This window comes from Ornithodoros turicata, chromosome 1, assembly GCF_037126465.1.
Source record: "Ornithodoros turicata isolate Travis chromosome 1, ASM3712646v1, whole genome shotgun sequence".
NCBI lineage: Eukaryota > Metazoa > Arthropoda > Arachnida > Ixodida > Argasidae > Ornithodoros > Ornithodoros turicata.
This window is the reverse complement of record NC_088201.1, coordinates 186,139,459-186,152,340: the sequence shown is the minus strand read 5'-3', so window position 1 is coordinate 186,152,340 and position 12,882 is coordinate 186,139,459. Positions and strand designations below refer to the sequence as shown.

Here is a 12,882-nt window from a genome sequence, read left to right as displayed (position 1 = left end):
AAATAAACTAATTCGGCTACTTTAAAAGACTGCGCATTGGTAGTCTTCTGTTGTTATACCATTCCGCATCGATTGTGCAGTTTCCTGGCGGCGAAAACATCGAAGAAAGAAAACCATATATTTCGCTTTCAGGTACCGTTTGCCCTCAAGGATTACTAGACAGTGCAAAGAGTACCTGCTACAGCAATTACCAACAGGATAAAACTGCCTCCCAACTGCATTGTTGGTAAGCGATTTTTCATGTGCGTTCCGAACGGCCACAACATGTTGTGATAATGAATGTGGATCAAGGCTGTCAGGTGACTACTTCTCCACTCTCTACTAGAGGAAATCCGCCTCAGCTACTTCCCATGAGTTGCACTAGATGCCTCCCTCCTCGTGTTTGAATGGATGGGTGACTGAGAAAAGTGTGAGATAATAAAATCAGGGCTGTCACTCGGGCTGTGCCGACCCACGCTTGCCGCACGACAGTGGCGGATCCAGGTGGGGAGGTGCGCTAACAGGGGTGTCTATTGTTGTACTATGGCGAGTGCGGAAGTGAGCTGTGTTATCAGTGCAGCGTTTGCTGGTGTTTTAATTCGTGTACCCGAGATATGCCAAAGGAAATTGATGAAGATCGCTGACTTTGTTTCGTTGGTACACACCTGGAAACTGGTTTGTGAACCCGAACAGGTATAATCCATAGCACTGTGGACTGCTTCAGTGAATGAAAATTCGGGTCAGAGTACAGCTGACGACGATTCTCATATGAATGTCTCCTTTGCTCCCTTTACTTTATTCGTTTTTTCGTCGCCGGTACTTGTGGAAATACAGGTGACAGTTAGCTAGCCAGCTAATGAGACGGTTGACATATGCTATCTCCTTTGTGGACGTAACGGGCAACGTGTTGGTTCTGCACAATGGGGGAAGCTCTCTTCATGTTTTACGCTGGTGCAGAACCACTAATGATATCCCTTTGGTACGCAAAGACGATAGCATACGATGCACTGAAGTCTGTAGCTTGTATCTTCTCAGGAAGAAAAAAAAAAGACTTGCACGCCGTCACATCTCACGAATGTTTTGCATTTCGTGAGAGCGGATATTCCATATCTGTGCTCCTGGTGACACACTTTTCACGAAACACAAATATGTAAACAGGTGAGTGGGAACGGAAACTCAGTAGAAGAGGAGGAGCTGGTAGTCTGCGCAACGTATAGTATTCTTGGAGAAATGAATGCTGAGGACATCTGAACCTCCGGTGTCGCTCTAGCAAGGGGACGAACTAGCTGACTAGCGGGTGTGCTAACGTACTCGGTGATTGCATGCCAATTTGCAGGAAGGTCAGAATGAAGGATTCTGCAGGATGAGTTCATAGACTGTAGTCTGTTACTCCTCCTCCTTTCTCTTCTGCTTGCTTCTCCTCCATATTGGCGGCATACAGATTAGTGGGAACTTTACATAAGCGGGTCCAGGCGTCGAGTTCAATTCGCTCATGTAAACGATGTTGAGTCGAGTTGAACCCGCGCAGAGTCGAGTAGCGTCAACTCGACAGCCGGTGTGGGTTCAATCGTTGGACGATACCAGCGAAGTGCACGTAAACGCGATCGGGCCGAATTGTGATCGAGCGAACTGTGCGACCGAGTCCATCCTGTCGCTGCTACCGAGACAGCCATCGGTCAGCACAAGTGGGTCCAGAAAGAGGAACTGGAAAATGCATTCGCTGCGATGGTCTCCCATTTGAGCGACTTCATGTAAGCAGTGTCGGGTCCATTTCAACTCGATTCGGCAGTCAACTGGAGCCGCTCTGTAGAGTTTATGTAAACACGGCTACTGATGTAGGTCCGCTGTATGAACAGGGCAGCGGTGGGGAGGGGGGGGGTATTATTTTGTCAGAAAAAGTCGGCCAGTAAGGGCGACATGTTATTTCTCACGCAAATTGACTGTTTCGGAATTATCTGGATTTACGTTTGACGCAGCTTGCCGATTCGAGTTCCCGGAAAAACTCTTCCATCTCTGGTGCGCAGTTCACATTGCTGCTTATTCTGCGTGACTCAATCAAGGGATGTTACGGGATGGCGTCAGAATGTCCCAGTAATTTCGGAGATTACTTATAGGTCTTATCTCTTCTAGTGTTATGGAATACAGCAAGACTTGTGTTCCGGAACTACTCGCAAGACAAGGATGCGATGCGACGGTTCTTCTTCAACGGTTCTTCAAGGACATCAACGCTGACTGTGGGACATCGAAGCCAGTCTGTGAGTATCAAATAACAAAAAGAATGCCAGGGGCGTAAAACATGTTGCATGGCTTGTGTCAACAGTCGTGTTTCTAAATTCAGTCGCCGTATTTCACAAGCACTGCTGCCCCTGCTGCCATTACCGTCCCAATAATGACAAAAAAAAATTAATCAACTTTTAATTCCTTTATTCTGTAATATTTATCTTAATAAAGCTGGTTGTGTGACCAGCCTAAGGGCATACATACCACCATGTTCAACAACGTGACACTCACTGCTGGTAACAACGACAGGTACTTTGCGCCGAATTCAGAGCAGCATCGGCTTCACTCTTTACGTAATATTCAACAATTTATGAAATAGTTATCTCAGTTAGTGCTTAACTCGTGAATTAACCTCTCGTAACACCCAGAATGTGGCACTATTATTCCACTCAAAAGCCCTCAGTAAACACGTGAGAACATGAGAAGAAAAAATAACAAGACAGCGTTCCGGATACCCAGACGATGTATCCAAGTGTACCACTCTGACCATGACAAAAACACCCTGACCATATTCCGTAAATCAGACTGTATGGAGATTCGAGATCTTACCTCTACCAAATAGAAGTACCGCAAATATTTTTTTCTCTATTGTCGCGCTGCAACGCTGGCCGACCAGGCGACCATATAAAATATACAAGTCGCACGTAAGATAACTGACATCGTTTGCGACACAACATTGCACGACTGATTACCTGAAATTTCTTAGTTTATTTGTGTAGTTTAGTTTTATGTTTTTTAATATGTGTTTTATATGTTTTTAGTTTTTTTTTTGTAGTGTATCTTTAGTATATGTTTTAGTTTAGTTTATGTGTATATTATTTGTATTTAGTTAAACCCGCGGTTAAACACCTAGACAGGACAGCCCGCATTCGGATTCGAACGCGGGTCACCTCCCAGTCCCAGCATGGAATGCCAACATAGTACCCGCAATGGCACGGGAGCTGGTCTGCTTATCTGGGCCGGAATGCGGCCTATTAGGTCAACAGATCAGCATTTAGTTAAATCAGCGTATTCGTTCTAAATTAACACGTGACATTCTGAGGTACACACCCGTCGCAGGTTTTGAGCACGAGAGTGCCGTGGTTTCAGTTATCATTTTACACCGCAGAATTGGGCAATTGATATTTATAAATAATATTATATTATAAGCAATTTATGTTATAAATTGTGTTATCGTTTCCGGGTGTTTAAAAATAAAGGATACATTCATGTGATGACTGGGACAAATCGCGCTGTCTTGCATTTCTCCACAAAGGACTAATTCAGCTCAGTTCCCTTCATTTCCCTCTTTTGCAAGTGCATAGATATTATTAGATGTGAGAACAGCAAAAAAAAAAAAAGTGTGTTAAACAGCTTTTGTGCCCCGCCGCTGTCCACTCAACACTATGGCGGATAAATAAGCGCTGTTATTTTGTACATTGATAACACTTACTTCATGACCGGATATATCCGCCACAGGGGTTAACCGCCACGGCTTATATACGCCTCCACGCATCCTTTACGTCCCCAATGTTACGCGCTGAGGCCAGTATTGGCTTCAGTCAGCATACGCTATTTCAAATAAACGCTATGCCTCCAATCACCACACTTCACTCACCTGTGCTGCGTGGAAAGCAAATACAGTACACCTTTATTAACTCAACGTACACAAAGATCATGTACAGCACCAATACTTTTGGCACCTACAAGGCCTATTGGTGCATTTCCGACCAGACAAGTTGTTTTCTTAATCTACTGCATTTTCACAACATGCGCGTGCGGATCTTGCAGATGATCTTGGTGAAAACATGTGCAATGCAGAATAACAGTGTTCCATTTGATATGCTTGAATCGAAATGCATTGGCCAGATGGCAAATTAGATACAACAGCAACACACATTAAGCTGAACAATCTACCTAAACATGCTGTTCCCTTGCCGATTCGACAAAGTATTTTTACAGCACGTAACAGTACTCTACCAGGAGCACAAATTACTGATGAACCGGTAGGACACTGTAGTGGATGAGTCACTTGAACATACAAGGACTTGTTCAATTGAAGTTGAGGGACAAGGATTATCATGATAAAACCAATTTGGGTATGATGCCCGTCCATTCTCACTCTAGTGGGCTGCAGTGTACATAATATCGCACAGTACCTCATAAACAACAGAATTAAATAAGAGCACATTTATCAACGCTACCACACAGTTAGGATGGCAAGATATTAAGGACACATCCGTTAAATCGCCTACATATCCTGCAGTAAAATGAAAGCTCGCAGGTGATTTCCACATTATTCGAGATCCCAATAAGAGGCATCTATATTTTGCATTAGAGTCTCTCTGCACCTATTCAGGGATTTCTGCAGTTACTCGAATAATTGGTGACACTCTTTCATTCGCATGTGCACAATCTTCTACATACAAGCGCCGTCATTTTTATCGTGTTAATATGCCTCTGTTTGTAATTTGTTATTGAGACTTGAATTATGTCGCATAGATACGATCTGACAAGGTCTGTGTTTGAAGTGGTCAAAAATCAACGCCTGCTGCTACGAATGGTTCGAAATTTCGTTCGAATTTCGTTCCCCGAAATATTCAGATGAGTGTTCCCCCAGGCCGATTTCACGTCAGGACATGCAGGCAGGTCCCATTGACCTCCAGATTTTTTTTTATATTTAGAATTTCATCATACATGATGATAAACAGTAATGGAACGGTTTCTACCGAATAGTTTTATGCAAAAAAATCGAGAAAATCCGACCTTGAATTCGAGTGTTTCGCTTTTCGCCGTTTTGGAAGCGATATCTCCCCAGTTTTAGAAGATATACTTGCGAAATTTTTAGTATGCATCCTTTACTACGCATCCAGGCCAGCAGGACAATCGCAAATTTTGGTGCGCATGTCGAACGCTCTGTGATATAGAAAGTGGCGAATATGCTCTCTAGTGAAATTTTGTTCCAAATTCGACACGTGATTTCGCTGGTTGTAGGTGTCCCGACTGCTACATTTGGTGTCATTTATTTCCATATTTTAATGCTCTTTCATTTTATCATTCATATTATATTTTATTTACCATTATATTTTGTCTCGTACACGTATCCGCTGAAACAGCCAAACGTTTAGACATAATTAAAGAAAAAACACTGAATTTTACGCGCCCGTTTCCCGAAAAGACCTTTTTGTATTTCAATCATGTTTTGCCAATAGGGCTGTTGCAGTGAAGTTTGCACAGCGCCATTTCGGGCCCAAACGGCCGCGGATCCCAACAGTACGGAGTTTCATCAGCGGGTTTTGCATGGTGTGTCAAACGGTATGGTGCCAAGGAAGCTACAAAACCTGTAGGAAATCAACAGAAAAAGCGGTGCTTCTTGAAAAGCGCGAACAACTCGAAACCGTGTACTTGAAAGTGCCGCGTCGTCTGCTAAACTGGGGAGTGTTGCATGATTTAGGGCGCTGATGATGCTGCTCACTCGCGCCACCTGGCCCAGAGCAACAGGCCCATACATTGCCAGGTCTTAGACCTTTTGTCTACCGCAGAAAAAAAATGCTTCAAAACCTCCATACGAGCGATAAGCGTGTTAAACGCTAACTAAACGCGAGTGCAACATAACGTAACAACACAATCACTGAAAGGTCATTTACCGGTGTAGATGTACAGAGCTTCGTTTCCTTCCTCCGAGGCGACCACGAGAGCTGTTTGTGCTGGTAGCATGGTTAATATTTCGTAAACGTGCTCGAAGGGTATACTTACCGGCACTTTCATGACCGCCCGGCGAATGCCAATTGTGCACGGATGCCCCGACTGGCAAGTTCGGTGGGAGTTGCACGATGTCAACGGTACGTTCATCCTGCCTTTGACAACGCAAGCGATGTCGCAATGTGTCCCAGCCGTGGGGAGACTGCCCCAAAAACCAGCGCCGTCCGCCTAACTCTAACCCGCAGCAGGACGCCGACTGGTGCACGCAACGTGATGCAACGTCATCTTATTGCGTTATTTTTCTCGTTGTTAACGTTTCGGTGGCGCTGTGGATAAGGCTCCAGGCAATTAACGAGGGCAGCAAAATATAAGCGGTTTGATTCGCCACCGGTTTTTACCATTGATATATCTATGTGGAACAAGTCAAGCTGGGAACAGGGGATATTCCCTTTGCAAGTTATCAAAGGCGGACTCATGCTTTGTATTATGAGCACCCAAATATATCATACTGTTCGTTTTCAGGCTTGGAGTGCAATCAAAAAGCAATATCAGATGCGGAAGATGTGTGCTTGAGGAAATACGAACAGGAACACGGCATCATTTCTAGAGGCCTGATGTCCGGCAACGACAAACGACTGTGCTGGTAAGCTCTTCGTCGTGTGCGTCTGGCGGTTTTACAGCGGCATTATGATAAATAAGAAAATGCGTGAACAATTTTAAATTTTGCTGAATGATTTGCTTATATGGGCCAAATGTAGGAGCAGAATGCTTGACACCCCCCCCCCCCTCCCCCCGCCCACCGTGACGTTTCTCCTGCGCACCCCGTGCAGGGCAAATACTTTGTTGTTGTAGGTTCAGACACCTCTCGATAATGATACTTTAAGCTGCCTGCGGTTCCTCATAAGCCACTGGCAATACTCCAAATAATTACGATGTACTGCTAGAGAGGACAACGCGCTGTGGGGTTTGGTTTGGAGAAATATTAACGCGAATACTTCGCGTTATTTCACCAAGCACCCTAGCTGTCAGGTCCAGCTGAGACATTACGGTTGCGTCTGCGGAGAGTCCGCTAGTCTCCGTATGCTTTGTGGATGGATGGATGAATAGTCTCTTTTCCCGATCGCAGCGCCATGGATAGCGCTGGAGTTAGGCAAGCGCCATGGGATGCGGTTTTTTGAGGAGACCGCGCAGTATGCGCGGAATCTGTTATGGCATGCGTTCCCTTTGCATTTAATTTTCATTGTTTTTACGAATGCAATTTCTAAAGTTGCTCAGTTACAGGTGGTTGGACAATACAATCCTGGGTGCAATGTCTCCTCGCGTCTTCCAAAGCGATTCCAGACTTAAAAAAACTTCCAAAATCGGCAGGTCGCACGGTTGCATGTGCAACAACGTAACTCTGCAACCATATGAGGCACACACCGGGTATAGACTGAAGTGTGTGCATTAACTCGCAATATGCAGCACACGAAGCATACAAACCGGTTGTCTGCGTAGCGTCCTATCGTCCTTCAACGCCATGTCTACGTTTCATCCAAACCAAGTCGCTCGCATCACCACTCTTGCAGCATCCATTTTATTTCCATCGCAGGAATCGCACACGCTCATACGTTCATCCTATATGTATTTATTTATTTTAAATATAACCAACTACTTGAATGGGATATACAACAAACAACTTCGCGTTTACAGGGCATGTCAGTATAAAGTATGCACAAAACACGTTACATACCACCGTTGCACACAGCGCCGTTCATAGCGATTTTAACGCACATCTGACTGTGTTCTCTCAAGCCTCATATTCGCCTGCGAGCAGAAGCTAAAAGTATCGGTAACAACGTAGAAAAAACGAAAATGTCTGACACATCGACTACATATACCTTAAAAACGAAAAAAAAAACCTGAAAATGAAATCTCCAAAAGCGCCAATTGCTTGACATTCATCACGCACATTCTCACGCTTCGACGTTTGGTAACAGACTGATGAATACGTCGGCGACTTGCAGAAACGCTTCGTCTTAAAGGGATGGTCTCGTACAGCCGAGGCGATTCCGAAACTTAGCCAAAACTAGCTTCACGAGTACTGTACACATACAACCGTCATAGTTTCATTCGGAATAACCAAGTCGCTTTCGAGGAATTTGTCGAAACGTGCCGTAATAGCAGACGACGAAAGCCGTGTTTCTCTAATGCATACGTCAGGTATAATAATAATAATAATAGTATTTATTTCCACAAACGTGGCGGAGCCAGAGACAAAAAGCTCTATCGGAGCTTGGCAAAGGCCTCTGTTGTATGACGTCGGCGTGCGGGTACGTCGTCGTTGTCATGGTAATTGTAACTTACAGAAGCATCTTGGGTTGAGTCATCCCCTTTGCTCTCGAAATGCGGACACTCAGGCATATACCTCCGCGAGCGGAGAATGTAGTCCGAGCATTGACTGTGGGGTCTCGGATAATGTGGTGAATAATCGGATACGTGGAAGCTAAGTCACGTGTTTTCTTTCCGCGAGTATTTAATGCGGTTTTTAAATAAACACGCATTTCTTCTCCATGTACATCGTCAGCGACACTTCATTTCGAAGCACGATCAGTGTACAACGGGGAGTGTAATGGAAGCGCACGTAATATATTTTTGGTCTGAGCTCTAATGCGACCGCGCGCGCCGATGGCCGCCGACTTCAGATTTGTGATTGTGGATGAGGTTGTCCTGCGACTTTGAACATAGTTGTTCTAAACCACCATGCTTGCCAGTTCTTGCGTTTTTCACCTGAGAACTGAAAGAAAATGTACGAGAGTTGCCGCGGTGCCCAGTAACTTCTGAAAGTCGTCTGCTCACGCCGATGCACTAGCGCGCGCAAAAGCAGACGATGTATGTATCCTATCACGGACTTACCCGCAGGGCGACGTGGTCGCTCTTATTTTTTTCCAACACAGATCGCGGCATGCTCTGCAATCTTTATCAATTGAATTCGGTTATTGAATAACTGCGGCGTGTTTTGTCGGGTAAATTAGCAGTACTCCATTTTCAACAAAGGGCAATCGAATGGTACAGTTTATGAGAGGGGCAGGGGATACAAGACCGTCCCTTTAAGCCCTGTTGAATGTTGCACGGAATGCAAAAACAATAGCAGTAATACGAAGTTACCACGGCACATGTACTTTTGAAGAAATATTCGGAAAAAAATTCAAAAATTTTCAAGGCGGACGAATTACTATGTGGTGCGGCATTGAAAACGTGTTACAACGCGCCCTCCTTGGCCTAGGCCCCAGCGGTCAGCCTCCGCGACATTGGGCAACGGCTATTTGATTTGTTAGGAATAAATTTTAATTACACATTTCCATTCAATTTTGATTTCCTTAAGTGACATATTTTTCGATACAATGCGTATTCTGGAATTTCAGTTGTCCGAATAAGACCAGTTCCTCGAATTAGTTCATTTTCTGCGCAGATGTACAGCTTTCTTCCTAATCATATCATTACTTAATTTTAGAATGAGCATGTACCGTCGGTCACTATTACTTACGCCCATTCCTCCAACAACCCAGTCAACACAACATTGCAAATTCAACGCTGAAAACACGTTCAAAATCAACCATGTCAATGCAGGGTCGACGTTAACAATTAACGTTGATTCAACCGGGCTAATGTCACAGGCAGAAACGGGTTAAATTAACAGCGACCAGAACGCATATTCCACGTAACTGAAACGTAGTTTATGCGTGAATTCAACGTATACCAACGTTGAAAAGGTGGAATAATCAACAGCAAACTGACAACGTATAATTAACGTGCGATGAAAATGCAGATTACACGTAACTACATTTTTAATTATTATTGAATACATGTTATTTCTCGATGCTTTTATTTCACAAATAGGCATAATGTCCTGATAATAGTCACAAATAATGACACAAGAATATGCTTGCCAAAAGGTTTTATTCTCCTTACATTTGATTAGCACTGCTACATTTTTCCATACTCTCTCTTGTGAACAATAAAGGCAGTTAACTGACCGTTCTAATAGTTGAAATGCACTAGAACCTCGCGGGAAGCCACGTCGTTTCGGCATCCAGGCTGTCTTCTTTCTTTGCGACTACGCCTGCATAAAAGAGAACACAAACAAAGCAAAAGATCAATTCGAACAGCTAAGAGAAAACTTACGTTATGTCTGTGTACAGGCTCGCCCTTTGCTCAACATCTGCCTTTCTTTCACGCATCGCTCTCTGTCCTGAAATACAAGTCACGATAATTATCACACGAATTTGAAACGGCCAACAACGCTGAAAAACAATTCAGGAGCCCACCATGTAACAGTCACCCTATTTGCACACTCTACAAATGTAAACACAATTATGAACAGAAATCCGACGTGCACATACCTGCGCTTTCTACGAATCACTCATAAAACGCACACACTGGACTTGCTAGCAGCGGCGATAATCTCTGAGCCAGCTTCCTGGTAGTAGAGAGGCCGCCGTAACCGTCATAACCGATTCGTATATCCCAGCAGTGCGAGTGAAACCTGTGCTTACCGATATCACAGTCACCAGCACAACCCGGTTCGAAACCAAAACAAGCCACGAAACAAAGAAGAAGGAGCCGCAAAAAAGAAATAAACTTGAAACGCCAGCATCAGTTAATGGCGGTTACGATCTGAGGAGAATGGCGTCTGGTGCGGCTTCCCCGATTCTCGCTTTGAAAGGAACTGACTTGAATTGGATCCTGGATGGGATTGGATTGGATAATGCAGTTGCTTTACGTATGATAAACCAACGTGATTTCTACGTGTGCAGTTTGCATGTGAAATCCTGAAGTAAAACTTGTGCAGAAACAACGTTGTTCGTTCTACGTTTTCAGTTACGTTAAATTGCAGCGTAAGTATCAACGCTGTCATAACGTGCTCCATTCCGCTGCTGGTATATGAGTGTTGAACCAGCGTTGAATTCCTGCATTACAATTCGCACGTTGAAATTTTACGTAAAATCTGCGTGAAATTCGTGTTCTCAATTCACGTTTCACATTGTTCAACGATATTCAACGTGGATTTTACATTCTGTCAACCATGTGTGTTGACTGGGAACTGGCGTCTCACTTATTGTATTACCAACATGCCAAGCAGCATGGTTGATCTCGTTAAATCAACCGGAAAGCAGTTTCTCATTGATACCCATTAGAACAATTCTTCCAACTGACTTCTCATTCCTTGTATTGGCGGAGCCTGTGATACATAAAATGTTGAATCTCATTAAATCAATTGCAAATTAGCCTTTCTCATTGGCACCCATTAAACCAATTGATCCATTCGGTTCCTTATTCCGTGGATGCGGTCTTCGCCACACAACGCGGCGGGACCCGTTTTCGCGAAGGCAGCTTCACTGCAAACGTCCAATTCAGTCAATGGTAAATGGTCGTCCTGGACACGTTGGACGAATTGGCAGTCCTATTTCTTATTGAATCTAATTAAATTTGCTGGAAGAATTCAATGTGGTCACGTCTTGTATTCCCTGCAGGGTTGTGCTTCAATGTCACGTGTTGTCTGTTTACAATCCGGAGCTGGTTTGTAATTAGTGCGAATAGTAATAGTAGAATTTATTAGCCACGAGAAGGTCCGGGGCATGTAACAGATATTCGTATGCTTTCTTTTGCAGCATGTTGGACTACAAGAAGAATTGTGTTCCAGACCAATTAAAACCAAAAGGTTGTGGTGAACAACTTCTTCAAAATTATGTTGCACAGATGCAGAGTGAAATGAGATACCAATGTGCAGCATCGAACTCGATGTGTGAGTATAACCGCAGGAAGGGCGCTGGGGCATAATGCATCCTACATGTGTTCGGAGAACAGTAGCTCTGATTACGTCGGTGGCAAACGTCACAACATCTCAGGAGGAGTGTGTTCTAATTGGTTATAGCCTCTGCTGTCTTTCGTTGTCGTTTTAAGGATTGCTACACTTTTTTTATATCTTTTAATATTGCATTAATTAGTAATGTTGATCACAACAAAGGTGGTAGTGTGACCATCATTATCGCACAATTATTTACATATTCAACATGATGGCACTGACAATCGACCGAATTCAAAGAATCGTATCGTTAGCGCTGGGAATTGAGGGCGTGGCATGAAATTTGTGAGTAAGATTACTCCTTCGACACGACACGCTTATCGGCAGGGCCTGATCATCAGTGCAGCTTGTGTTTGAAGAAGCGACACAAGAAGGCCAAACAGAAGATGACGCTTCCGTGCTGGGTCAGATCATGCTGCACAAACTGAATGCGTCACTATAAAACCCAATAAGTACATGAGAGAAAACGCAGAAAAGCAACGGCTCCACACTTATGATAGTTGCAACCAAATGGTGTATTTTCTAGAACTTTCTGGATAGTAGTTTTTTTATTTCGTCTTAACAGTAGAATTGTTCGATATGTACAAGGTGCTTTTTATTCGGTACATATTTTATTAAAAAGCGGTGAGAGCAGCAGCGATGTCTTCTTCACAGGCGACTTATGCGATCAGGCGGATACTCGTAGGGCAGTGTGTGCAAGTACTGGACGAAAACTGTGTTAAATTCATTAATCAACGAAGTCATTGCATGTTTTCTGGGAAACGTCCATTACTAAAATCCATCATCCTTATGGAACAGCCGAGAGGCGAACGAACCTTGTGGGGGCGCTGATAGCAATAGGGATAAAAGCGCGGGCGCAGGAGGGAAGTGAGGCAGTGGCTGCCACGCAGCCCGGGCGGACGGAACCTGTTCTGATGCAATGCGGTCGGGAATGTCTGACAATAAACAAGGTTGGTTGGGAGTGAACCCGTTTTTGTGGCTTTTCCCATGCGCGGTTGATGCGAGCGAGCTTGGGGTTCCGGTGGTGGTGAACAGAGGTTCCCACAATTTGGCGCCCAACGTAGGGGCCTTCCCCGTTTTCTGCTAATACGAGTATG

General features: G+C 44.2%; 1 protein-coding gene and 1 long non-coding RNA gene across 2 annotated transcripts in view; one reads left to right on the top strand and one right to left on the bottom strand.

The window, feature by feature from the left end:
• Positions 1 to 12,882, top strand: part of LOC135378871 (uncharacterized) — a 157,791-nt gene that overhangs the window by 79,885 nt on the left and 65,024 nt on the right. The window contains exons 12-15 of the mRNA XM_064612023.1: positions 133 to 226; positions 2,110 to 2,234; positions 6,463 to 6,583; positions 11,592 to 11,725. Of these exons, the coding sequence (XP_064468093.1) occupies positions 133 to 226; positions 2,110 to 2,234; positions 6,463 to 6,583; positions 11,592 to 11,725 (474 nt within the window). The remainder of the gene's footprint in view (positions 1 to 132; positions 227 to 2,109; positions 2,235 to 6,462; positions 6,584 to 11,591; positions 11,726 to 12,882) is intronic.
• On the bottom strand, positions 9,861 to 10,680 carry LOC135374085 (uncharacterized). Its single transcript, XR_010416750.1, has 2 exons — positions 10,323 to 10,680; positions 9,861 to 10,171 (listed from the first exon to the last, which is right to left on the bottom strand). It is a non-coding gene; the product is annotated as an uncharacterized LOC135374085 (long non-coding RNA).